This window comes from Halichoeres trimaculatus, unplaced genomic scaffold (assembly GCF_033239565.1).
Source record: "Halichoeres trimaculatus isolate MK-OKI-2021-1 unplaced genomic scaffold, fHalTri1.1 fHalTri1_scaffold_5, whole genome shotgun sequence".
NCBI lineage: Eukaryota > Metazoa > Chordata > Actinopteri > Labriformes > Labridae > Halichoeres > Halichoeres trimaculatus.
Genome location: NW_027437183.1, coordinates 27,044,987 through 27,071,825, shown reverse-complemented (window position 1 = coordinate 27,071,825; position 26,839 = coordinate 27,044,987). Strand labels below are relative to the sequence as shown.

General features: G+C 41.0%; 2 protein-coding genes across 7 annotated transcripts in view; one reads left to right on the top strand and one right to left on the bottom strand.

The window, feature by feature from the left end:
* Positions 1–12,523, bottom strand: part of slf1 (SMC5-SMC6 complex localization factor 1) — a 39,428-nt gene extending 26,905 nt beyond the window's left edge. The window contains exons 1-14 of one of the 4 annotated variants that reach the window (XM_074670743.1): positions 11,968–12,523; positions 11,597–11,708; positions 10,491–10,569; positions 10,139–10,364; positions 9,885–10,038; positions 9,003–9,125; positions 8,831–8,896; positions 8,176–8,322; positions 7,798–7,967; positions 7,443–7,577; positions 6,202–6,355; positions 5,907–6,075; positions 5,364–5,509; positions 4,742–4,848 (exon numbers count right to left, since the gene is read on the bottom strand). In XM_074670743.1, coding sequence (XP_074526844.1) covers positions 4,742–4,848; positions 5,364–5,509; positions 5,907–6,075; positions 6,202–6,355; positions 7,443–7,577; positions 7,798–7,967; positions 8,176–8,322; positions 8,831–8,896; positions 9,003–9,125; positions 9,885–10,038; positions 10,139–10,364; positions 10,491–10,569; positions 11,597–11,708; positions 11,968–11,975 — 1,796 coding nt within the window. In that variant the 5' untranslated portion in view covers positions 11,976–12,523. The remainder of the gene's footprint in view (positions 1–4,741; positions 4,849–5,363; positions 5,510–5,906; positions 6,076–6,201; positions 6,356–7,442; positions 7,578–7,797; positions 7,968–8,175; positions 8,323–8,830; positions 8,897–9,002; positions 9,126–9,884; positions 10,039–10,138; positions 10,365–10,490; positions 10,570–11,596; positions 11,709–11,967) is intronic. The other 3 variants (XM_074670744.1, XM_074670742.1, XM_074670745.1) reach the window with 3 other exon arrangements.
* A 73-nt stretch (positions 12,524–12,596) lies between these two features.
* The window catches only part of kiaa0825 (KIAA0825 ortholog), a 132,840-nt gene continuing 118,597 nt past the window's right edge, over positions 12,597–26,839 (top strand). Inside the window, exons 1-7 of one of the 3 annotated variants that reach the window (XM_074670734.1) lie at positions 12,597–12,960; positions 15,010–15,113; positions 16,027–16,179; positions 24,200–24,368; positions 24,818–25,018; positions 26,059–26,244; positions 26,463–26,787. In XM_074670734.1, the coding sequence (XP_074526835.1) occupies positions 16,049–16,179; positions 24,200–24,368; positions 24,818–25,018; positions 26,059–26,244; positions 26,463–26,787 (1,012 nt within the window). In that variant the 5' untranslated portion in view covers positions 12,597–12,960; positions 15,010–15,113; positions 16,027–16,048. Of the gene's footprint in view, positions 12,961–15,009; positions 15,114–16,026; positions 16,180–18,657; positions 18,699–18,781; positions 18,931–24,199; positions 24,369–24,817; positions 25,019–26,058; positions 26,245–26,462; positions 26,788–26,839 lie in introns of those variants that run through there. The other 2 variants (XM_074670733.1, XM_074670735.1) reach the window with 2 other exon arrangements.

The window sequence follows — 26,839 nt, the reverse complement described above, 5'->3', positions numbered from 1 at the left end:
CTGACAGGTGTCTGCAGTGTATACGTGTGTGCATGTGCGCGTGTGCCACATGGAAGCGGAGTGCCATCCGTATAACAGGGAAGAGGCTTGTTCCCTGGTAATTGGCTTGTTCAGAAGCCAGGAAGGAGCTCCCAGCAGTGAGGAGGAAACACACGTCCTGTCACGTTGCTTGTTATTAGCAGGGACAAGGCTGCAAAGAGATGAGACGAGCTCTGTGTGTCTATATGAGAGTGTGTGTTTTTGAGAGTGTGTTGGATAAGGGCGTGCCTCTTCACCCAGGTGCCCCCTGTCCTGTGGAGGTTGACTGTACTTGGCTTGTTCAAACTGTGGTCTCTGGATCCCTCACAGTCTTCTTTAGGAAGCCAGCATGCTGTCACTCTGGGCCTGGGGCAAAGTCTGTCCTTGGAGGCCAAATCTTAAGTAACTTGTTTGCAGTAAAAGAACTAATGAGGAAGTGTATGTTCAATGCAGGCTATGCATTAAATTTTGCTTCAATTCCACCAAAAGAGTCACATTTAATGTCATGTTGGTCTGGTCAGAGTCTTTTCTCAAAGCATTTGTTAAGAGATTTCTTTTTTCTGTCACCTTTGGTGCCTCCAGAGGACATAACACTACACTGTCTCTCTGCTCATCCTGCTGTGTGTTAGAGTCTTATGCATTTTGAGCAGAAACGTCTTTTTTCCCCTCCCTTTCACTGGCTAAAGTAGCATCAACTTAAAATCTAAAAATCTTGGCTGTGTTTTAAGGCCATTTTGAGGCATCAAAATTAATTTTACATGATTTTTTTGTTGATTGAACATTTCAAAACCTCTCAAAGTGTGTTTAAATCCAGCTGACACTGACTGTGAACTGGTCTGGTAAGAAGAGATGGAGCCAGAGTAATAACATAGTCAAATGGTTTGAAAAGATAAGCAATGCACAGCGCTTGATTAAACCAGAAGGGAGGAAACCTCAATTTAATTACAGCTTCCCTTCTGCTAACAGAGCTCACTGCCATGCAGCCAGCCGGCAAGTCAAACGTTCATCTAAACAGTCGGTCAATCAGCCGGCCTGTCAGCTTGGTATGGCCTGGATGCGTGCCCTGATGCCAGCCTGGCTGTTTGTGCAAAGGAACACTGGCAATCTCTCATGTATGACTACAGCAGCTTTACATCACAGTAAAACAGCCTGATGCTTTCTGAGCAGCCAGAAATGAAAGATAAAGGGGTCATTTGGCTGCTCCCTGCTTTTACGGACAGCGTTGGCAGCGTGGCCAAAAGAGATCCCAGGATTTAGTCTTTGAGTTGTCCTGGCAGCTTGGAAGGCCAGATGAAAAAAAGGTGAAACAAATTAAAACCAATACTCTTTAAGCCTGATCAAACTGAAACTCCTTGACAATTTGCATTTATGCACAGTGGATATCAAATCTAAACACTCCTGTTTAAATTGAAGTTTTTTGTGTCTTTTTTGAGGGGGAATAAAAAAACCTAAAATAATAAATATAAATTTAATGCTTTAATGAGAAGTGTTTAGCTGGTTATGAAACAGACTGAAACTAAAGGTGACACATCTATACTGGGGATCAATTGATAGCAGTCTTGCTAACCAAGAACAGTGAAATGGTCATTGTTACTGAAATTTTAAAGCCTAAGATTCACAATATGTGATTTGTTTTATTTTAATAAGACAGCAGGACTCAAAAAACACCACGCACATTTATAGGACGAAATTTGCAGAGATGCGAGACATACAGCTGTGTCCACATGGTGCACTAAAACAGACAAGAACCTGCTTTTGAACTGCTGACAACAATTAACTAAGTTGATCTTTACATAACATATAAAAAGGGTTTTGCTGAGTCATAGCTGCATCGACAAGCTAGACAGTGAACTGAATGTGCATCAAGATGACTTGATGAGTGTGCCAGACAAAATACCTCAACAGGCAGTAATTGATTAACAGTGTCAACATTACTGAAATTGTGCACAATATCGTGAACCCAACCATGAAACATGAAGAAACAAGATTCCCCTCTGCTTTCTGTCTTCAATTTCTCACCAGCTTTGTCATCCTGCTGCTACTCTTTCTTTCAGGGTCAAATGATTTTACACGCCCTTTGGCATTTCTTTATCTCATCCACACAGATTGTGCTCCTTGCCTTATTCAGCTTCTCTCGCATCTATGTCAAATTAAGCTGAACCCTTAAACAGCATGGAGAAGCAGAAAGTAGAAAGAGAGCAGTGGTGGAGGAAGGAAGGGAGGGAAGAGTGGGATCTGGTCAGAGCATGAACCAGTAGCCTTCATATGAACCTGCTCCCGGGTGACTCCTGCCCTTCTGCAGGCCAACTACCTGCTGGTGGAGTAGCAGATGTCTGATACGGAGTAAACTCAGTGAGTGCGTGATTGAAATCAAAGAGGGATTTAGTATGCAAGGGCAGATCAAGAGAGGTGGAGAAGGAGGGGTGAAGGCTGAGAGCTGGTGGTCATGAGGGAAGACACAAAGGCCTGATGGGATATCCTTGTCTGCCTATCCTCTCCAAATCAGAGTCAGTGCTCTGCGTGTGTGTGTGTGTGTTAGGGGGGTCTAACCTCTCCTTGCACCCCTCCTGTCTGCCAGCACACACTGATAGGATCAGACCTGGGCATGACCCATCACATGCCAACTCCTCATGCTCCGTCTGACCTCCATTTGCCTCCCTCCTTCTTTCCCCTCAGTCCATTCATTCATGCATCCCTGCTCCTCACCTCCACCCCCCACCCTCAAATAGACACACACACACACACACACTCACCCTCTCTCCAGGTGTTCTTTTGTTCTTTTTTACATACAATTCTCATCTGTCTGTACATTTTCTCATGTTTTGCCACATGCTTTCCTTAAATCCGGGCACAAAAATTTATAACTGAGGCCACATCACATAGTGGTGTTATGCGGACACTCATAGGAGCCAACAGAAGTAAATAACATAAAGACTAATGCAGGTAAGATTACATGATGGCAGAAAGTGGCAGGTTTTATTATACAGCCTGTAACGCCACAATATGTAATAGTGCCCAAATACGTAATTATGTAATAATTTTTCACTTCATCATATAATAACGCTGCATTTTGTAATAATCTTTGTAAAAAAAATTCTTGAACGCAATGTGTAATAAACTTTCCTGCATTATGTAATATGTTTTCACATATTGCATCACTTTTTACAAAATGCGGGTTCCTGTATGTAATAAGAACTTATTACATAATGCAGAAAAGTTTATTACAAATTGTGTTCAAGAATTTTATTACAAAATGCGGCAGATTATACGAGGTGCAGCATTATTACAAAATGAAGTCAAAAGTTATTACATTATTACATATTGGGTAGTTATTACATAATGTGGCATTACACAGCCTCAATAATGTCTGAACATCAATTGGGTTTCTGTTAAACAAACTCTCCTGAAATGTCTGAACTCTTGAGTAAAACCCCTGACTTAGTAACAGCAACTTTTGGGAATCTAAAAAAGAAAGCAGAATTAGGAAGGTTTCTAAGGTCCCATATTACGCAAAAATCACTTTATTAAGTCTTTTAGTGAAATTTGTGGGTCTTTGGCTTTTCTCCCAGCCCACAAAATGTGATATTTAATGACAAAACCTGTACTTAGTAGTGCTTGTGAATGTAAAATCCTGACCTAAAACGAGCTGTTTGGATTTGGGGGATTTGCTGACGTCAGCTATTCCCTTTTTTAACCAATCAGGAGCAAGTCTGACCTGATTGGTCCACAAGAGCTGATACCCCCCCAGAGCCCTCTCCCTGCCCGCTCCTCTCCCCGTTGCTGGAGAGAAATCTCCCCAGCAGCAGGGAGAAGAATGCCAAAGTTTAAGAGCCATTACTGCTTTGTTTTTGGCTGTAAACAGCCACCTAGTTCCGTGCACAAGCTTCCCATCTCGGAAGAAGACAAGACAAAGTAGCTAGAGTTCATTTATCAAGCCAGCTACACTCAGTAAAACTGTGCATGTGTGTGCTAGTCACTTCATGGCTGACTGCTTTTTCAACTTTGGACAGTACAACAGAGGACTAGCAAATAGACTGGTCCCGAATCCAGGCGCATTACCAACCATCCACCAACAAACCTCAGACCCTGGAAATGTGAGTATTTTAAATGCTGTGTGCTGTGGAGCAGATGTAAGAGCTTTTCCTCAGTTTCCCCCCTGTCTCTGTGTTAGCTTCAGGATGCTAACTTTAGCTGTGGTTAGCCTGTTGTTTTAGCCTGTAATGTTACAGTAAACGAGCTTCGCTGTTTTCTAAATATTATGCACTTGGAGCTTGTGGCCCCACTCTCAGTGACGTGGAAGAGCGGGGCGGTATCAGCGGTGGCTCATTTACATATAAAGGTCACGCCCACTAAATCAGAGCGTTCTGAACAGAGGGGCTATGAGAGCCTGGAAATAATGCTGCTGTGCTTGATTTATTGGCTTTTTGGACCAAAACATGTTACTACAATTTCATGAAGACATCAATGATCCATATTAAACTGCAGAAAAGGAGCAGAATATGGGACCTTTGATGCAGGCTTGAATGTGTTTTTCTGACCCTAAAAACAGACATACAGGTTTAGAAACAGGAGCGGCTGAGAACAGATCACTTGTAGTAAACTGCATACTTCAATTTTTCGAAGTCCAGAAAATGAATGTTCTTCATGTTCTGTTTGGAGGAGAGACACAAACAGTGGTGTGGACTGACAGGAGTAGGTGTGTGTGTGTGTGTGTGTCACTGACCTGCAGCTGCTCCTCTTGGTTGTGCAGCTTTGATAGGGGGGTGTCCTGATTTGAGCCTCAGTAGGACTCTGTGCCAAAGTGCCCAGAGCACGTAGGTAGAACGTCATCTGTCAGAAATCAGAAAAACACATACCTACAAAGTTAAACTTTGATCTCACATTTCCCGCGGAAGCTTGTGTGCAGATATGCTACTATACTGTAAAACAGCAGGTCAACTGTGCTTAATACCGACTTGACAATAACACAAAACACAGTGAAAAAAAGCGAGCTGGTGCATTCATCAGAAACTTTTAATTCAGTAGTGATAGTTTTATACCTGGTTTATCTGACAAACATCAGTGCGTCTCTGAAATGTGCACTGCACTTTCCATGACTTCAGTTTGCCCCCGTGTCAGTAATGTGCAATGAAGCTATTTCCCACAATATCCTTCAATGTCTTCATCTCTTACTGAACTAAGCAGCAAATAACTGCTGTGACTCAAAGAAGTCAGAGGTGCGTGCCTCAAATCACGACAAACCCCGTCAAGGGCAAAATGAAGTCAGGGCTGATAAAAGCAAAAAGGTTTCCCACGGGTATGTAATGGGAAACTGTGTGAAGAACAAGAGCTTAAAATATACACACCATTTTCTTGAGAGAGAGAGGATCGTCTCCAACTGTGAATCCATTTCTGCTGCAAAGATTCCTAAAAATGGCATCACCCATCACCAGCTTCAGCCTGGTGGAGTGAGTCCTGCTCAGCAGCTCTGCCAGATCCACCACAGACAAACCTACAACACAAAACAAAACACTTCAGATAACTTTACTGAACTAATTATAGCTTCAATTTATGTATGTCACCCTTCTCCAGAGCAACCAGGATGCTTTAGTCATTGGGCTTCAGAGGTCACTAGGAAATTGTAGTTCCTATTGAAGAGTCAGGTTAGAAGCTGTCTTTTTAAAATGTCAAAAGATGGAGCATCGCAAATGACTGCAGGAAGAGTTTTAAACTGATGACTCAAACTATTTCTATTCACTGTTCACCCACTCCAAATCCTCGTGGTACTGATGCAGCATTGTGAAAATGAATCAAATTAATACTGATTGTCCAGCTGACTCATGTGATGAAATTCTCCTAAACCTATTTTTCTTTTGCAAATTATTAATAACTTTTTTTGTGTTCCTTACCCTGGCTGATGACTGCAAAGTGCTCTGCGAGGTCTTTCAGGCTCTTCTCCACCAGGTTCTGGTTCAGCTTGAGGTGCTGTTGGCACCAAAACTCCACCAGCACAGACAGGAGCTCGAGCAGGGTGTGCAGCAAGCGTGGCTGCTGCTTCTTATCTCTTGCACTGTGGTCCTTCAGTGAAGATAAAGATCATATTCCATAAAAAAGCTCATCAGCACACTTTCTGTTTTCAGGTAAGATCACACGTACAAGTGAAACACAATCATACAAGAGGAGCAGACGCTCTGCAGTGCTTACCTCATGTGCAGCCTGAATCAAGTGTTGAAGGAGCTGCTTAACAGCTCGAGACAGCAGCGTGGTGCGCTCCCAAACTGTCCAGAAGGTTCCATACAGCAAAGATCCTGAAGTAGAAGACTGGGAGAGTCCAGTTCCTTCAGTGAAAACAAGATCCCTGAGAGACAGGAACAAACAGGAGTGAACGGAGTGGGTATACAGCATTTACAGAATTAATTTCACAACCCCAGTTACAAAAAAGTTAGGACACAGTGTGTAATGCTTATAAACACAGACTGTGATTTTCTTGCAAAACATGTAAAGCCTTTAATTCACTGAAAATAGTGCAAAGACAACGCATCACATGCATCTTAAATCTGACGCCAGCGACATGTTACATTACAGCTGGGCTAAGCCATTTACCACTGTGTTGCATCACTCCTTCTTTTGAATGGCCTCTGTAAGTGTTCAGTAGCCCAGCACACCAGTTTCAGGAGTTGTGAAGGTGAAGTGTTGTCCCTTCCTTGCCTGATATGAGATTTCAGCCACTCATAGATAGCCCATAGATCACAGCCATAAATTATCAGTTATCATTCTTTTTGCATCTTTTCGAGGGTTTTATGTTCTGTAAATGATGAAATCTCCAAGTTGTATTTTCTGAGACCCAGCCTCTCTCAAGTGCCTTTTTACACCCATAACTTGTTGTAAATTAACCTGACCAGCTGAGTGATGTTTCTCCACATGCTTTGTTAAGCTCAGCACAATTTTTAAAACTGTTTTGCTAGCATGACATGTAAAAGGAACATATACTTTTTCATAAACAATACTTTTTTATTTTCACATTTGATATGTCTTTGGACTATTATCAACAAAATAAAGGGTTTAAGTTATTTGCAGGGCACTCAAATCTGTTTTTCATCAACTTTTTCACTGTATACCAACTTTTTTGGGATAATAGGCAATAAAGCATAAAGGTTATCAATAGATAATAGTGGCTTGATTTAATTAGATTAGTGCAAACCGATTGTAGTGAATTGTGGATGACACATTAAATATAAATATTTCTTTTTAAATCTGACAATATATGTTTAAAAATACTTGGGTGATACACAGAGAGAAAACTATGATCTGAGTTTAAGGTGAAATGAAAGAACAAGAACATGTTTTTTTTATCTAAATCATGTCACCCTCATGCAAATATAGTTGAAGACTAACTTTTTGATCTTGCAATCAAAAAGTTGGCAGTATGTTTATTTCTTTATTACCCAGTGGTGATGGAGTGGAGTTCTCCTTTGAAGAGCTTGAGGAAAAATGCAATGAGGTCACTATAGAAATGTAACTGTGTTGGCAGCGCAGGTCCAGGGAGTGGGTGACAAGTGTCCTCAGGAGACAGACAGTAACTGGAGGAATAGGCATAAAGAAAAGATGGAAAAAACATAAACAAGAGGGTTTTGCAATCCCACAAAACTTTCTGTAATGGTGGAAGAAGCTTGTTCATGTGACCACTTCTGATGTAAAAGAGTACTTGGGGACATGCTTTTTTTTTTTTTTATAAAGTGCAAACAAAGTGTAAAACTACTGTTGGGACTCGACTGGCCAAGCTCCTGACCAAAAGTTTACCTGATGGCTGTCTCTAGAAAAGTCCATGTGCCTGTCTTACACCGTGGACACTGCAGCACCTGCGTGAAGTATCTCTTAACTTTGCTTGAAGCCAGCCACGGCGGATTGGTAACGAGCAGGTTGTTCATGACCTGCTGGAAATTTCTCAGAAAGACAGAGGTGGCAGCTCCCTATTGAATGAAAAACAGGAAACAACCTTCTTGGAAAAGTTTGGCTATTTGGATTACAGCTCAAACAAACTGACAAACGTGTTGAGAAAGTACAGTAGACAACAAAACTGGAGAAAAAAGTGGTGAAGCTTGTTATACTCTAATGCACACTCTGAGGCTCATGCACCAGCAGGTGTGAAGTGTCGCACTCTGGTAAATCTAGTCCTACCTGCTGTGCGTAGTCTATGAGAGAGACCAGGTGAGCCGCTGGTGGCAGCACGCCAGGATACACAGCCGACCTGATTGAGTCCAAGGCTTCAATGAAGAGCCCACACTCTATCATACTACCAACATTGCTGAAATCCGTTTCTATAGCCTGGAGGAAGAAAAGAACAACGGTGAAGCCTCAGAGGTACGGGGAGAGGAGGGAAAACATTGCACTCAAAGAGATGGACGGGCGAAAGAGGGGGAAAAACGTGAGGGCAGAAGGGTAATGGAAATAGGAAGTGCATGGGCACCATAAGTTCCAGGGGGTCACTTCTGACTGTCTGTTGCTGGCAAATAGCATATGGATTCAGAAAGTACAGAATGGAAATACATGAGCGCTTATAATAGCAATCTGATGGAGATCCACTTGGGTAAGGTGTGGACAGGACAGTGGAGAGTATCGTTAATAGGCCTGCCAATCAAAACTCTCCGATCAGCTGACAGTGCTGGTTAAATTGGTGACCTGAGTATGATGTGCCCTTGCTCTAAATGCCACTTCCCATTGAAATGTATGACATAAAGGAAATTGAATGACCTGATCTTCTTTATGAAACACATAGTTATTTTAGAGATGTATGAGGGGTATGGTAGTGGGTGGTAAATGTGCATGCACCTACCTGGGACTGTGGACGGTATGGGTCATGGTAACCCAGAAATTCAAGGAAGCCAAGCCTCGGCCTGCCCTGTAGTGAACAACCCCAGAAGAATGATAAACATGAATTACGCAGCCAAAAAACTTTGCTGATAATTTTACTGTACGCTCTTACAAATGAACTCACAAACACATACTTCCTGCTTGATGACATGATCTTTGAGCTCCATCTCCAGCTCAGAAAAGTCACCGTCTCCAAATCCAGCCTTCCTCTTCTCAACTTGATCATCCTTCATGTCACATAAATCCATGTAATTGCTCTACAAACATAGAGAGATGGATGTTAGAGGAACCAAACAGGGGTAATGGTGGCTTTTGAATTACAAAGTGCTGACAGCATAAACTTCTTTGGGCCTAATCCAGTCAATCCACGATGAAGAGTCTAGATTAGACTGGATTTTCCATTGAAGGTAAGGTGAGGTGTCAAGGAATTCCCAGGTTGAAATATTAAGAGTGTGAAATGTCTGGCAAATTTCAACACCTGATTCAACCTCAATACCAATTTTTAATCTGATCTTTCTGATGAGGGACACAACATTCTAACCAAAAAGTAATGATTTAAATTGCAATAACTTTCTAGACTTAAACTTTGAAAAGATGATAAAAAAAACAATCAACATTTCTGTCTAAATGTTAGCCAAACAAGATGTTGACTTATATATATATTGGGCTACATTAATAAATATTGACTGATTGATTGAATGCTTCAAAAATTAAAGGGGTGTACACACTAATAATCTAGACAAAACATAGAACTGAACAGTACAATGTTTTGTAATTGATAGAAAATTGATTTGCAAAAATTGTTGTATCAGATGGATCTAAAGCTTAATTCTTAATAAAAACAAAAAACATTTTGAAAGTTCAACTTCTCAAATGAAAGATTTATTGTTTTTATCCTTTCACATGTGCAACGCATTTAAGTTCCAGAGTGATTTTATCTGACTGAACAGTTAGGCACTGAACTATCATTGTGTGAATCCTTAACCACACCTTTCACCTAAATGACTCCAACTTACCCCAAAAAGGTGCTGAACAATGTAGCTCACTGGATAACAAGGAGCATCATGGAATTTGAAGTCCTCTGTGATGGGTTTAGCCATGACATGAGTGACAGAAGCATGAGAAGGAGGAGGGCAGTGGTAAACTTTGGCTCTCCCTGCTCTTAGTAGCCTGAGGATCAGAGTATGAATTATTTAGAATCACACTTTCAACATTTTCCTTTAAGTATGGATGGCTGTGGTGGGTGATAGTTTTCTTGTGTTACACTTACCGTTTGAACATTGCCCAGCGAGTGAGGTCTTGGACCATGAGGAGGACCCTCCAGCCCTGGAAGGCCCCTGAAAGCCTTCCACTGGCCACCTTCTCCCTCCACTGCCTGACAGGGTAGAAAGCAGATGAGGTTCTTGTGGACATAGATATTTCATAGGGTCCTTCAGCCAGCCAGGAGCCATTCTTGACACTGTCAAGCACATAGTTTGGTGTCACAGCCCACTTTCCTGGAGGAGACAAAAAATAGTGGAGAGAAACCTTGTGGTGTCAAATTTTCACAACAGACAGGCCATTATCATATAATGAGGGTTATCAGATATAACAAATTAATTGTAGTAATCATCATGACGTACCTGCAGCACAGGCGGCCATAAATTTCTCACTGGACAAAACCATGGGAATAATGAGATGGGTGCAGCCACACTGATACACCTAGGATATTATGACTAGATCAGTCCATTGACACAATGTAACACACACTATTGTGGACAAAAAACTGCTTCTTATATGCCACAAATAAAACATGACATTGTAAGTTGGGCTAAACGATTAGGATGAAATAAATGAAATAATATTTTTTTCCCATCTTCATATGTCACTTGTGACATCAGTTATGTAAACTATATTATCAAGTACTCAACACTTTACTTAACAAGAGGTAAAGATTTCCATCGACAGGTATTTCCAAGAAGAGAGACAGGCAGGCAGAAAAAAAGCAGGCAGGCATGCAGAAATTTTGGGGAATTTCAGTCAGCCATCAGCAAATTTTTTTCCTTAAAGATTAGGGAGCATACAACGCGTGAACCCAGTGGTTTCACACTCTTGCACCAAGAGCAGTTTGTTAAAGATAGAAAAATAAATACAAACTTGCTTTTATTCTGATGATTTGTTGTAATGATGTTTTACAATGTTGTTTTTATCTTTTGTTGTAAGGTGGCCTTGGGTGTCATGAAAGGCGACTCCAAATATAATGTATTATTATTATTATTATTATTATTTGAAAATGCGGCAGGTTACCGTGAATCAATGCATTACCTTGTTAATTACAGTAAAGTGACTTAAAGCTGCGCTGTCATGAAATGCCTGTAAAGGCTGCCATAGGAACTAGATTAAAAGTCTCAGCGTTGCAATTTGAGAAGAAAAGCTGGAAAAGGCAGTTTTTAATACACATGTTGTGGTAACTTAAGTGTGACTCAACATTTTTTGTTATTGAGCTAACAATTATGCATCTGCTGACTCTTTCATATTTAAAGACCAACAAGTGTGTTCTTAAAGTTGTTTTCTAGCTTTCCTGCTTTCTAGTGAGACTAACTTTAAGTTATCACTCAGAATAATGGCTACCAAGTGATTTGAAGAACTCTCTAAATCACAATTTTGCAGGCATATCTGTAAAAGTAATGTATAACTGTGTTTGAAACCAAATTGTTTTTTCAGAATGTTTTCAAGGATGAAAACTTACTGAGCCACCTATGTATTTTCCACCGAGCTGCTGGATTCCCTGAATCAAAGCTCTCTTCTTGTCACGGTTTTTGATGCCAGAGATCTGGAAAACATGTGTGCAGCTCGCCATCCTTGCAGTTAATAAAATAAGAAAATGAAAGAGGAGACAAAGTAAATGTTAAATCTTTACAATATGAACTTAAAGCAAAGTGGACAACAATCCTACATCCTCATTTGAAGGCCTAGCTTAGAATGACTTCATATATATCGTACACAACGCAGAAGTACCGCCCACTGTCATTAAGTTTTAAAGCTAAATTACTCCGATACAAACAAACCATGAATCTACATCTGGGGAAACTATAAGGTATTTCAAAAAGTTTTACATACTTGCCCATTTACAGTGTTGGTGTTATCGGCAGACCTTAAAAGTGTATTGAATGCATTCATGCTGAATGCACTGCCATCCTGAACTCAGCTGAATCATCTGTAATCGGTACCTTTGTCATACCACCAATGACTGTATCCTACCAGCTGCAGACAGACGCGCCAAAAGTTTGACGTTGACGAGGAGTCCAAATTTTGTGATCAGAGCTCTCTGAGCAGCAAATTTTTAAACTGTATAGAAATGTTTAAACTCTGTAGATACATCTAAAGTGTAATTCTGCTCAATTACATCAATAAAGGCAAAAGTTATGTTAGATTCCTGCTGTGTTTACCCTCCTCCAGCCATGCGTTGACATTTTCATGTTATGGCTAACTGTTCAAAGAAGGGGAGGTGTTTCTCACTATTTAATGATTCAAGCGTGTCGGCACTGATTAAACCATATAAAAATACATAATTGTGTTAAAATAAAAAAAAAACAAGTTCAAGATAAAACAACTAAGAAATGTTACAAAATGCGATATTTGGTTCTTTCACTGTCGGTCATGTCCCCCTTTTCTTGGTTTGTCAAATGGACTATTCCTTCAAGCGGAAGCTTTCCCCCCAGATACTTCCGGGTGGTTGTCACGGACGCTACCTAACCCCGGAAGTACCCGCAAGATTACAATAACAACGTGAGACGATTAACGGGCACATTTATCGATAGATAACAACAATTACTTTCGGAACAACCGAGGGATGTTGAAAACGACCGGTTGTCGGCTAAAATGACTGATTGGAGTATACATTCGCCGACGTCGGAGTATAACGTTTCACTAATTATCACCGAGTTATACTTACCTGATGCTGTTTGCATTTGTATTTTTAAGTTTTCCCGCTAAGTATTGAAATAGCTTTTAGGCAATCTGTCAGGAAAAAGTTAAAGGGAGGGACGCTGGTCAATTCATCTTTTTATGTAACGGAGCAACCCCACACGAATATAAAGAAGACTGCCGAAGGTAGGATACAGCTGCCATATAGAAAGATGCACGTTATCACTTGAAGGCTTTTGTGCACGTTTGGCTAAATCAACAGGTAGCTATTTGTTCTGGGCAGACCATCTGCTGTGATTTAAGGGATGCGTTTGGTCACATTAAGACCTACAATGAGCAGGTCAGTCACAGGGTCTTACAGTTTCTGGTCTCACGTTAAGGTGAGACCATAAATTGTCTTCAGAGTGTTATTTTATCTATGTACATATTTTTTTATCCCCAACACGAGCTAAGTCTGAAGAAGACCACATAAGTTTAATATGAACTTAAGTGTAGAATTTTAAAAAAGGCAACAACGTGAATCAATGATCTGTTGCTGTAATCTGTCAACATCTGATGAAGTGTTTTATAGGAAATGTGAGAGGAGTGATTGAAGAGTAGGAGTTTCAACCACACTGTCCAGTTCTTGTCCTTCAAAGGATGAGTTTATTCACAAGCTCCAGTTTGTGATGGTTTTCCAATTTTTCAAACTTGCATTTCTTAGTATTGTCACTTGAAATTAATTGTTATGGCTTTAAGATTGATGTCATCCAACATGAATTAGCTCAGTTTTCAGTTTCTATTTTGGGAGATACTTTCACATCTGTCTGAAATATGAGATACTGCAATGATTACTACTTAGCAGAGGTTTAGATAATGCTTACAGAGATCGGCTGCATATCTATTAAGCTTGCAGAGCCTGTTTGTGTCTCTGTGCATGTATGAAGTACTGCCATGCAACTTTGCGTTTATAAGGTTGCTGTGTTTGTAAGTTCTCACCTATGTTATTTTATTTTTATTTTTTTTAGAGTTAATGCGTAAATCTTGCCATTTTGGTTGCAATAATGTACACCGTATGGGCTCCCCTGCACTATTGACTTGTTTTTCAAGAGTTGTAATTGACTCATTGCTCAGGGTTTTCTGTTGCTGTTCAATGAGGATGATAATGCCACAGAACACAACAATGACAAGCAGTATCAGTATCAAAGTCATGTATTATTCACTCCCTCAGTGTAGGATAATCACAGAGGCATTTGTTGTAAGGATGGCAGTTTGTTGCACAGTCCTACTCACCATATTATTGCCACATATTTCCTTGGAGTATGGACGAAAAGTGACCAACATAATTTATAAAGAGCCAATGCATTTTAGATTGAGCCACATTGCCACTGTATCATATCTGCTAAGGCTTAAGCTCATCACTAATTGACATGACTTAATGTACAGAAGAAAATCAGTCAGTGCAGCGCAGCAGGAGTTCAAGTTTGCACAGTAACAGTGAAGACCTGGTCCCTTGTGGGCACGCATGAGATAGTTCTCATCTGTATTTTGATCCCAGAATATGCACCTATTTTTAATTTATTATGTTTCCTCTACGGCAGACTGTTAGGTACCCCTTTTAAAATAATGTTGACTTTAACTTGACATGCTCTAAGTGGCTCTAAAGCGGTGGCCTGGGGGACGTGCTGCTAAATATTTCAGGACAAACTCATTACTGTAAATGGGCCTGTGTGTTAGCCTAGCTGGGGTAGACAGGCAGCGGCGAGAGAGCGAAGACACTGATGTGTGTGTGTAAGTGTGTGTGAGACTGTGTTTCTTCTCCTGTTCTAATAGATGTAGAGTGGATATCTCAGTGCCTGGCCCAGTTGTCCCTGTTGCAACACTTTGAAACACACAGGGGCTCCTCCAACATCTGCTTTGTAAAGAGCTAATGACAAGACAATGGAGACCTGATGATTTAAAGTCTAGTACTAATGAGGCCCTGTGTGCTGCTAGGAGAATCCAACACACACATCCGCTCACATGTACACACTCATGCTTGAGATAACAGATGATGTGTTGGCAGACCAGGAGGTAGACACCCAGCAGACATACAGTACTTACATTCAGACCTGCTGTCCATCTGCTTTGTCTGTCATTCACACACTTAAAGAGAGGTATAAACACACACTTTTCAAAATCACATGTCTGCTTCAGCCCATATAATTACAATGTTGAGTTCCTAATCCATGGATTTAAAATCTTCTTTCCTTTCAGCAATGGCTGCCTTCTCAAACAGTGGCACAGAGGGAGCAGGATGATGAGGGGAAACAGTAAGAGAGAAGAAGAGAAGCAGAAATAATAAAGGACAAGCTTAACTGGTGAGGCTGTCAGCAGAGGAAAATAATATTTGTCCAGCTGGACAGGCCTCCCTTTGTGCAGGCTAAATGAATGTTGAGCTTCCTGTCTGCCCTGTCAGGGAGAGTGGCACAGAGTGTGTGCAGCGGCGGAGAAGCGGGGCGCAGTGCGGGGAGCTGTTTGGAGTTTGACAGGGATTATTAAAATCAGAGCAGATGACGAGGAAAAGGGGCGAGAAGCGGAGGAGTGTGAGAAAGCCAAATTGACACAGACACTCTCCATTACCTTCCACTTGACTCGGGTTGATGACAATGTTGATATGAGACCCAGCAACGCAGCACCGGCGTGGGATTGGCTGTTAGCATGAGCGTTAAGCACCACAGGGTAGGGGGGCGGCCCTCAGTTCTGGCAGAGACGTAAGGAGATGAGTTGTTTATTTAAAGCCTTGACTGAAGAGCATCTCACCTCATTGTTTATTTATTTGGTCTATTTTTTTCTGTGTTAACTCACTGTAGTGTCAGGAGGTGGGAATAGTGAGAGGCTGAGGCAATGCATTTTGATCAGCAGGTCTGAGGGAAGAAACTGCTTTTGTTGATGATAAGCTTCTTTATTTGCAGGCGTTTCAGATGCAATTGATTTGTGTCCCCTAATAAGACTTTTTGTTTGAGGAAATTTCAAATTACTAGTCTGCATGGCTGTGTATGTTTGTGTATTTGTTGAGGAAGTGCATGATGTGTGTTTAGTTTCTTGACAGACAGCTGAGATAATACAACCCTCCAGATCTCTGTTATTGGTGTCACCCGTAATTGTTGATTTAATCCTGACACCAGTGCTGTCTCTTTCATTATTTTTGTTTATGAGCTTGAACGTGTCATGGTGTAGTGTTTCTAATTTCATACAGTAAGGTCACCTTTTTCTCTTTTATTTTCTCTCCAGTTCCTCTCCCCTGTGGGGTAACATGGAGTGGCCAGGAGATTTTCCAGAAGACCATGCCTTTGTGGATCTGCTGGTTCCAGGGGTTTCCACTGAAGCTGACTTTGAGCAGCTGCTCAGAGACACTGAGGAAAAGCTCAATCTTAACGCCAACAGGTCAGTCAGAGTAGCAAAAGCATCAACTTAAAATGCCCTCTTGGTTTTTTTTCCCCCTTTTTTTTACCTGAAATGAAAATGTTCTGTCATTCATATTTTCATTGTCTCACAATCCCTTTTCTTGCATTTCATCAGTTTTGAGTGTGTGTGCCTGTGTGTGCAAGTGTGTCTACACTTCATGATGTGAATGGCATAGTGAAATTAAGCACTTTTGCAGCTGACAGAGACGGCCAAACTAAGAAGACACAGACGTGACAGTGAAGTTTTTTAAGCAGCCTGTTTTAAGGGATTATTATCTAGTGGGGCCTTCTGTTTCTTTCTTTAAATCTCCAGTGAATGACAGACAGTGGAGCACTTTATGATACACTATTTGGTCAGAGAGAAAACCACATGCAAAATAAAATAAATAATGATAAAAAAAATACTTTGACAAGCTTAATTGAAGCTCCTTGCTTAGTGTTGTGCATTATGTTACCTTACTGCTGAAGAACTCTTTGTCTTCCCTCCCCTCAGCAATGTTCAACCTACTCAGCCTTCTGAATTGTACAGTCAAAATGAGACCATGTCAATTGTGTTCTTTTTTAAATTGGTAATGTCAAAAGTGAGTGGATGAATGAAACAGCTTGAAAAATGTCAGGTTTGGTAAGATGTTAAAAACTTGTTACCTTAAATCATTGCAGTGTTGTAGCTCTATTGATGCTTAATTTAACACATGGAGGGTTGTTTTGGACTTTGATATAAAAAAGTAGGACCATCTCTCACTTCCTAAAACGGTAAGCATGCCATAAGCACAGGTAACAATGTAAGGGTCTAATTAAAAAAAAAAAATCAAGCCGGGAGCTTTAATGCCAGTTGTGTAAGTCAAAGGAAAACCGAAATTACAAATATGATAACTTGGGCTGCCGAAGGTTGTAGCCTCTAAGGGGTCGACCCAGGCTTGCAACCAACGTACGGCCCCTTTACAACTTGTCACTCTCCGTTCTCATTCTTGTTTTCTACTCTATGGACTTTTCTGTCCTCTCCAAAATCGAGGCATAAAATCTCGAAAATGTGACTCTTCCCCTTTCAGCTAGCTGTTCGATAGAGTAAAGGTGAAAGAGACCTGTGAAAAACTTGGAAAAAAAATCTTATAGCTGACCCTAACGCAGGACTTTAAGTTTATGTTGCTGAATAGCTTCTTTTAAAACTTCTAAAATTTTTCATAAACTTTAAAATGTGTGAGGTGCCACATCAATTTATTGCACATGCAGAAATGTGGGGCTAATGAAAATTCTCACCCTGCTGCAACAGTGTAAACAGTTTAAAACACATGCAAATGTCCACTTGTAGCCTATATGTAGCATTTTAATACAGGACTTCATGGCAGTGTAGGTCACCAAGATTACCCCTGCCGAGGAGGTTATGTTTTTGGCAGAGTTTGTCTGTCTGTCTGTTTTTCTGTGAACAACATAACTCAAAAATTAATGAACAGATCTTGATGAAATTTTCAGGAAATGTTCAAAATGGGATAAAGAAAAAGTGATTAAATTGTAGGGGTGATCTGGATCACCATCTGGCGCCAGGACTTTTTTAAAAGATTCTTTATCATTGTGAGATAGGGCCGTTTTCACCATATGTGTATATAACTCCACGGTAAATGGTTGGATTGCTTTGCAAAACAACACAAGACAAGGTCACCATAATTTCTGACAGATGTAAAAGTTCAATCCAGATTCTGTCAATATTCTGGATACTAAGATCCAGAATATGAAATATGTACTGGGTCATCATAATTTTCAACACTGTCAGGTAACAAATTATCGTTCAAACCTGCAACTAACAGGTGCTTTTCTAATTAGGTCTGAATGTGTTTTCTGTTTGTACCTTGTTACAAGTAGGTCTGTTAAGTGTGATGTAGTTTTCATTGCAGAAGTCGTACACTCTAATCACTCTGTTAACAGATACACCTTGTAATCAGAAAGGTCCTGGTCAAACTGAAGAACATATCTAACAATGTTTCTGACATTCGTGGTCAAGTGTTTAACAATATAAACTCAGAGAAGGATTTTTTTGGTTGTTGAGTTGTATTAATTACTGAACCAGTCCTGTTGAAAATGCAGTGTAACAACTCAGATTACATTTTGTGTCCTGAAGCCTGAAATTTAGACATCTGTCATTGATGGCAGACAGGGATAGTTGGAGAGCACAAATAGAGTGATAAAGGAGAGACACATTGGGGGGAGAAGAAAAAGAAAAATCTATATTTCAGGTCTTTTATCGTTTTTGGCGTTGTGAGGCTGAGGGCAGATGATGAAGGACAGACTAAATGTAGCAAGTGAACAAAGCCTCACTCTGGCACCATTAGTGTCTGGGACTCATCCCTTCGCTTCCCTTCGCTTCTCTTTCTCTCTCTCTCTTTCTCTCTCCCTCTGTGCCTCCCACCCTCCCTCTCCTTCTCTCCCTCTTTCTTTCTTTCCTTCCTCCTTCTAAATGGGAACATAATAATTGAAGATTCCACATCTTGAAACGAAAACCCTTGGGTAGGTAATTCAAGGCTTATTACCGAAGGCCGGGCCATTTTTCTGCTTTCTAAGCATTAAAGGGTTATTTTGTGTTCCTGCAGATGGGAGAGGGATAACCATTATGAGAACAAAGCATCCAGATAATGGAGAATGGGGCTAAAAATAAGGCAATCCTCCTCTCGCTGTGGGGGACCACTGGTCGGTGTCTGTCAGGCCACAGCCAACTTCCTCGCAGACCACTTCGGGACAGGTATCTAGGCTAACACAATCTGGCAAGGCCTCAGTTTTTTGCCTCAACCAGGGTGGGCTGCAGACGTATACATCCTCCTGACACGCACACATATCCACAGCTCATTCACCTGCTGCCTAATTGACTTATCAGTGTCTGGGACAAATTACGGAAGTGAAGGAGAGGAAAGGGAAGCCGAGAGATGGAGGAGACGGAGCTGCACGCATCCGTGAAGGACTTCAACCACAGTGACTGGCCGGCTCCCAGTTCTCAGATGACACAGATTTGCCTAAGAGCTGCTTCCTAATTGGAAGAGATTAAGATAGGCTGACAACAGAGCTGGCTCCACCAAATTGAAATGCTGTAATCCATCAGTTTTCATCAGTTGGGACAGTGGAGAGGGGAGCAGAGTTTGGGACTACACAGTGGTGGGCCACCAGGAAAAGACCTCTAATGAAGTGTCAGCACAAGCCCAGAGACTGCACACCGGCCTCTGGTTTCACACTGGCAGAACAAATGGCTTTCACTAGTGGCCTGCCAATCTTGATCAGAGTTCAGTATCAGTATTTTTAAATGTGACTCTGCTTGTGTGTTGGTGCTTGTGATAATCAGGATTTTGCAGCAGAGGACAATATCGTGCACAGGTCCTTTTCTTTGCACGAAACACAGATGCGTGGTCTTTGCAGTCTGTTGTTAATTTTGTGTTTAGCTGTGCGTGACACGTGTGTTAAGTTAGTATATCAGTTGTATCTGCTCTCCGATATCATTGGCCGGGCTTCGGGGGGGCTCAGGGCACTAAGTGGGCGACAGGCTGGGCCAGGACGGGATCTGCTTTCAGCCTGTTCATTGAAACCCATTCACTCCCTTTCCCCCTCACAGAATGGGGCCCTTTGACGGCGGAGATATTTAGTTCTCAGGCGGCCGGTTTGGCACTGACTGGATCTGGGGCTTATTTGAAAGGGATCTTCCTGCCTGCCCCCTTTGCCTCCAATTCCTCCCAACCCTAAACCCCCACCTCCTGTAGGGGAGCAGAAGGGAGTGGAGTGCGACAGACAGACAGCCCCACAGCAGCCCACCCACACTAAATTAATTCTGACAAGGAACTTAAGATAACGTCAAAGCGCTGACTAATCGCGGGATTGGGTTTCTGTAAGTCAGGGAGCTGTGAAATGTGCCATCATATCTAATAAAAGACCTCCGGTTGTTCCCTTTTTCTCTCAGCGGTGGTGAAGGTTGGGGAGTCGGGGGGGGGGGGGGGCATGGTTGCAGTGTCGACTGTCAAGCTAGACCGGTCTGGAAAACAATTAGATTTCACCTCGGTGGTGAAAGTGAGAGTGTATGAGTGCATGTGTGTGTCGGGTGAGATGATTGACATGTTTGTCAAGAGGCCTAAAGAATCCTTTCCTCCTGGTTTCCTCTGCCTCTGTTCTCATTCGGCAGCTCTTTTGTTGAGTTCTGCTCCGCCGTTTTTGCCATTACAGGTTTGTCCATTGTCGCCTTTACTCGCGAGCTGGAGTGGTTTTATTTTCTGTGACTCCTCCTGTTTTCTGCCTGTTTTCCTCTTCTCTCATTCTTCTTTCTGTCTTTTTTGCGCGGTGTCTGAGCTGCTGGAGGTGCTGGAAGTCATCAGGTTTGGAGCTAATCCTGCACAAGTTGATTAGGCTGCAGGTAGCTTTTACACCAGCGGGCAAAAGGTCGCAACATTGTAGAGAGCTGGATGGACTTCTTGACACAGACCATCCACGCTGACTTTATAACTTACAGCACAAGGCCCTAAGGAGGGGTAATTGAAAGGCGAGGGTAAAGAAAATCAGGAAAGTAAGAGTTCAAAGAGAAAGAAAGAACAGAGAGATAGGGAGGGAAGACTTGAAAATTTACCTGAAGTTGGCTCCAGAGGAAATTATTTTGCACAGTAAAGGTGAGAGAGCATATTACTAAGTGGAATAAGAGAAAAACCACCCTTACTCTTGTCCATTGCCTCATATCTGTAACCATCAAGTTATCACTTTCTGCATATTCCACCACACAGTGTTTTTTCTTCACATTGCTCAACAATTTCATATTTCTCATGTGGTCAAGGTGTAAGTCCAAGGAAGTTTCATGTTACCTTAAAATGTAGCAGAAGATAAGCCACCCAGTTCATGTCCCAAATGTAGTCCACTTATGTTTCCTGTTTTTAATGAACTTTGGAGAGTCAGTGAAAATTGAGCTACAGATGGAAGCCCATTTGAAACCTGCTGTCTGTGTGAAGTCCTGGGGTGGAGCCCAGAACGAACATCCATACTTTATGACCCACCATAAACACACATACAGTGCTCTGTGCTGCCATTTAATCCACTGTGAGATGACATTGCACAACATGGTGTGTGACAGGAATCAGTCCTCTTCTCCTTTGAACATTCCTTAGAAAACATTGTCTCCAACTTAATTTCTACTGTTTTCATTCAGTTAAACAATTGCACCTGAGCAATATGAAGTAAATGAAATATACATGTCTAAATCATACAGATGTATATATATATATGTATTCACAAAAACAAAATTGTTTCAGTGGGGTGAATAGTTTGTAAAGTTTATTTTTCATCAGGAGGGGACTTGGGAAAGACCTTGTGGGACTTTCTTCCATTTCTTTGTCAACTCTGATTGTTGAATCCTCAGAACATATGAGCCTTTCTATTTCACAATTCTAGTCAGAAAATCCAGCCAGTTTCCTAAAGCTGGAGGCTTCTCTTTATCGTCACTCTTTACATTGAACACTCTCCTTTGTTAAGTTTCCAAGATAAAGAAAAAAAAATGGAATCTTCTGTTGTATTTCATAACCCAGAATTCATCTCAACATCACCTACGCATCCTCCCTGTGCTTTTCCATTTGGTACATTTCCAGTTTCAAGCACGTCTGTTGTCCTGTTAAAATGTACTTTTGAATTTAATGGTATGCATATATAAAACAAAACTCTTCCCACATCCTGGAGCTGGATGTATATTGTGTTTTGCTGTAATACACTGTGAGTATTAAAGATACTCCTTCATTTGTAGTTTTTCTGTAACCTTTTAGGAGTTTGAGTGACTTTTTTCATCTCTTTTTGGGAAATTTGGTTTGATGTCTTTTTAAAGACAAAAAGCTTGTCTTCATTTCATGTTTGCATTGAATCATTTCAGTGTAAGTGTCCACATTCAGAACTCCTTTTTACAAGATAGTCATTGAATTATTCTCCTCAGAGCAGCAAAAAGCAAAAATGAACAAAGGATCTAATGTGTTGACTGAGCCATACTGCCTATGCTTTGACCTTGTAGTAGAAATTGTACAGAAAACACACACACCCTCACACACATACGCACACACACATACACTTACATAGTGTGATAAAGGCCTTCAACAAGAGTGTGGTAGATCTGCACCCACTTTATGATACTCTTTCACAATTAAGGCTTCTATCAGTGAGCAAGTGGGTGTCAGGAGACTAAGAGTGAGAGACATCATCTTGGCCTGTGTGCAAAAGAAGAGGAAGAGAGTGGGTGATGGTGGGAAGAGGGAGAGAATGATAGTGTTGAACCTAGAGGATAACAGTTTTGTAACAGTCTATAACATTTTATCCCCCTGCGTTTTTCCCCTCTGAAAGCAAAGTGTGTCAGATTGAACGGTTATTTAATGTGTTGCCATTGTGAGACATCTGGATGCGTTCATGGCCCAGGAGCAGGCAGGAGGCGGTTTATAGACCTGCAGCGTGAGATGAGCTGTCTGACAGGGAAACGACACTTTGGCCCTGAACCATGTATGCTAACAAAATCCAGACAAGTACGAAGGTCTGCAGCTAATTAATGTTGTTACGTACATTGATTATTTATTTCAATGTGTGATTAAACGTGAAGAGAAAAAAATATTCAATTACTTTTACTGTATGTTCCACCACATACACAAGCAGACTGTGAACACACAATAACATTAACACAATGGCAGCGTTCACAACACTATAACATGTTTAATTAAGCAGGTATGTAGGCCTATTCACACAATCACACCCCCCCACATACTCACACACAGCCTTACATGGCCAAATATATATGCATTGATTTGCATGGAAATGACTAAACATGTCGAGCTCAAAGATGTCATTTCTAATCCGTCATATTAAAGGGGAAACGGAATAGCTGATGCAGTCTGTTAAAATCAAAAGAGCTGTGTGTGTGTGTGTGTGTGTGTGTCAAGGGGGAGAGTTCGACGTGAGCAGCAAGTAGTGTGTGTCTCAGTTGCCTGCTTGTAACACCACTTCATGCCAGATGCTTAGCACACATTCACACACTGATATATCGATGTCTGTGTTCATTACCGTTGATGCTTCTGTATCTGTCGTCTCTCAGTGCGGACACCGAATGAGAGTGAAGGAAAGCTAAACATGATGGAGTGTGTAGGTCCATGTGTATCTTTGTACCACTGTGTGTGTTAGTCTTGTGTTGCAGAGGCGGCATTTTTATTTGGATGTGTTTGAATGGATTGGGTGTGCTTAATCTTTTGACAGTCTTCTATCAAAAATAAAGACACTGTGTCGACAGATCTTAGCAGTCAAATACTTTTTCAATCACTGCTGGGTTATGAAGCTGTTAAGATTAATAAGAGGAGCTGAGTGCTGGTAAACATGACATGTAGAGGAATACAAAACAGACAGGCACTAATCCAAACAAGTCCTGTGGAAAAATCTGTGTATTTCTGTAGAGAAATTCTGAAAAGTTGAGAAAATTAAGTCTAAAACTTCATGTTTTACCTCCTTTTAAAGACAGAGTTCTTATTAGACCTCCACCCAGTGTAAGGTGTTTGCCACAGCTTCCCTAAATAAACATTATGTAGTTGAATACCAAAATACTTTTATATGTTTCTGTGATGGTTAATCTACTGGGATGTGCAAGCTCTTTAATCAAAGTGGCATCCTTTATGCTAAAAATATAATTATTGTTGTTATCCGTGAATTTTTAAGAGTACCATTTTTTTTTTTAGAAAAAGACATTATTAGTTTTTGATGGAAAAATTTAAGTTATTTACTTTCATTGTTATACTTCATTCAAATCTGATTCCTGAGAGAATTACGATTTTTCTGAGTCAAATTTGGGAATATAAACATGAATTCAGTTTAAAATTCATCACTTCTGTTCAAAAGGATGAAGTACAGTGAATTCACAGAGAAAGAAAATTTCACATCAAAGCACTTCACGATAGATTTCTCGTTTTCATGACACATTTGTTAAGCACTGCATTTTGTTTGTTTAGGTTTACACAATGTTTCTCTCATTCTTGTAGCATTGAACAGCAGCTGAAGGAACTCCAGGCTAAAATGGGAGACCCCCGGGCAGGCGAGCGTCCACCGAGCCCCTCAGAGTGCCTGCAGTGGTTCAACCTCAGAGCACACAACAGTCTCAGGCCTGTTTCCACAGGGGATCAAGAGGTCATGGGCTTCTTCAGAGCTTTGGTAAAAAAATCAGGGTACATGTTACTGCCTGATGAAAATGTTGATAATTGTACTATTGGTTTTAAATATTTCGTGGACACTAAAATTAAACTGATAACTGATGGATATAACACTGATGATAATGGTTTTGTCAGTGTGCTTTGATATTTTTCCTCAGTGTCTATTCAATTGCACATCATTTCCTGATTAACATAAGGCTATCAGTGCATCGGCAGCAGTGTTTATTAAAAACACAAGTAGATGGCAGAAGAAATCCCTGTAACTGAATAAATGGATTTGGGAGTGAAATCTTATCTCAACCTTTGGGTGAAGTACATTCATATTCAAACTCATAGGGTCAGTTCTGCCTTTTTTTTTTGTTGCCAACAAATTAACTATCCTGTCTGCATTGTTCGCAGCTCCTAGTGTCAGGTAGATTTTAACAGCACCTTTGTCTGTTTCCCACTCAGCAACACTACCTGAGATCTGATGAGGAGCGGAAAGAGGAGGCGGTGCTTCAACTCCTGCTGAATCTGTCTTCCCAATGCGGTGTCTGCTTTCCCTGCACCCCTTCCTCCTCCTCCTCCTCCTCGTCCTCTTCTCCTCATCCTCAACTAAATACCTCCTCCATCAACCTTGTACACACAGTCAGAGATGACGCCTCATCAGAGGTAACAAATGCTCTTTTTGTTTTTTCTTTTTGTTTTGTTTTGTTTTTACAAATATGCTTTAATGATAATTAGCAAATAAGTGATCAAAAAAGAAATAGGTTTGTGTAATACTCACTTGGCTTCATTCCAAAACATGTAGACTTTTTTTCTGAAGAGAGACACTTTAAAGTTGTTTTTTGGGGCTTTTTATGTCTTATCAGAGTAGATAGGATCAGACACAGGGTGAGAGTGGGGGATGACATGCAGGAAATCACCCACAGGCTGGATTTGAACTTGGGCCACCCGCTCCAGCCTAGACCGTTAGGCCATCTGTGCTCCCCTGAAGGGAGTTAAGAAATAGCTAACGCAGGTTTATTTACCTGTTCTCAAAATTCAAAATAATCTTTATCTTAAAATGAGATTTTTCTAGTGAGCACAGGTAAATCCCCCTCCAATGCCCATAAAAGGGCATAGGACTGCAGGGCTGTGAAAAAGCAAACAGAAATTTGGGCTTAAATTTTAATCTAAAAAAATTGTGCTACTCAACCCAAAGAAAGAAATACTTCATCAGTTCTGAAATTGAGGTATTTTTTTTTACTGAATATAAAACACAACTGAGGCTGATTTATTGAAGTGTATTCAGAAGCTTTTGTAGTGGAAATAAAATATTAAGTACAAACAGATACATCTTGTGATTTCACTTCAGAGAGAGCTGTCATCTGAAAAATATGCACACCAGATGAATCAATACAAAATAGTTTAATCTCAATTCTGAGGAAAGAAATTGCCAGAAAAAGAGAAGAGATGCTAATTTTAGTTTCTCCTAATATTTCAAAATACACCCAATTCAACAGTTTTTTGTTCTAAAGTTGCTGCTGATTGTTGTTAAAGGATGCAAAATGTGGCAGATTTTTTTTTTTTTTTTTTGTATTTGTAATTTCGATTTTAAATTTAGACCAAACATTGCATAACTTAAAAAAGAAATCAGACACTGTCTCAGTTGTGCTGTTTTTGATACCAATGCATTTTTGCTTATTTCCCTCCATTATCACTCTATTAAGATCCAAGAAGTTTGGGATGATGTCCGACACCAGCTGCGTCGCCACCTGCTGGGGCGGCTGTTTCCCCACAACTCAGAACACCCTGCACATAGACAACTTTCCACTCTGTCCATCCCTGAACGGGTCCATTGTCTGCAGCAGCTGTTCTTCCTTTACCCTGAGTCTGAGGTCCTCACACATTACCAGGTGTGCTAAGCTAATGAAAATGCAGTAATGAAGCAATCATGTGAAGTATTATATCATTTTATAGCTAATCAAAAATACATGTGTATCAATGTCATTTTTCCACCATGGCTTCATGTCGGGGTCTTTAATTAGCATAACCACATGCTCACTCTTTTTTATCTCTCACATGATCACTCTGGTTTTTACATCAGTTTGTTATTATCATTTCTATTACACAGGCTCTGAGAAGCCAATCCGTGCGGGGTCTTCTGCTCTCTGCTCCAAGCTCGAGTGCTGGTGGTGAGACCGGATTTGACAGACTGGCTGTTGGCTTCCGTTCTGCGGTCTCAGCTCTGACCCAGGCCCTTACAGAGGAGCTCCATGTCCTTTCACAACTAGCTGAACCACACACCATCCTGAGTTTCATTAACACGGCCTACCTCAGCACTGTGGCCCATGAGCTGGCCTCCATGATGGATAGAGAATGTGAAACAGCCCTGAGGGACAACACCACGCTCAGCAGCAAGATCAAGAAATACTCAGCCAGGTCCCGGGCAACTGTAGGTGAGCAGTTTTTAATTTTTTTTTTATATACTTTTAGAACTACTTTTCTCCC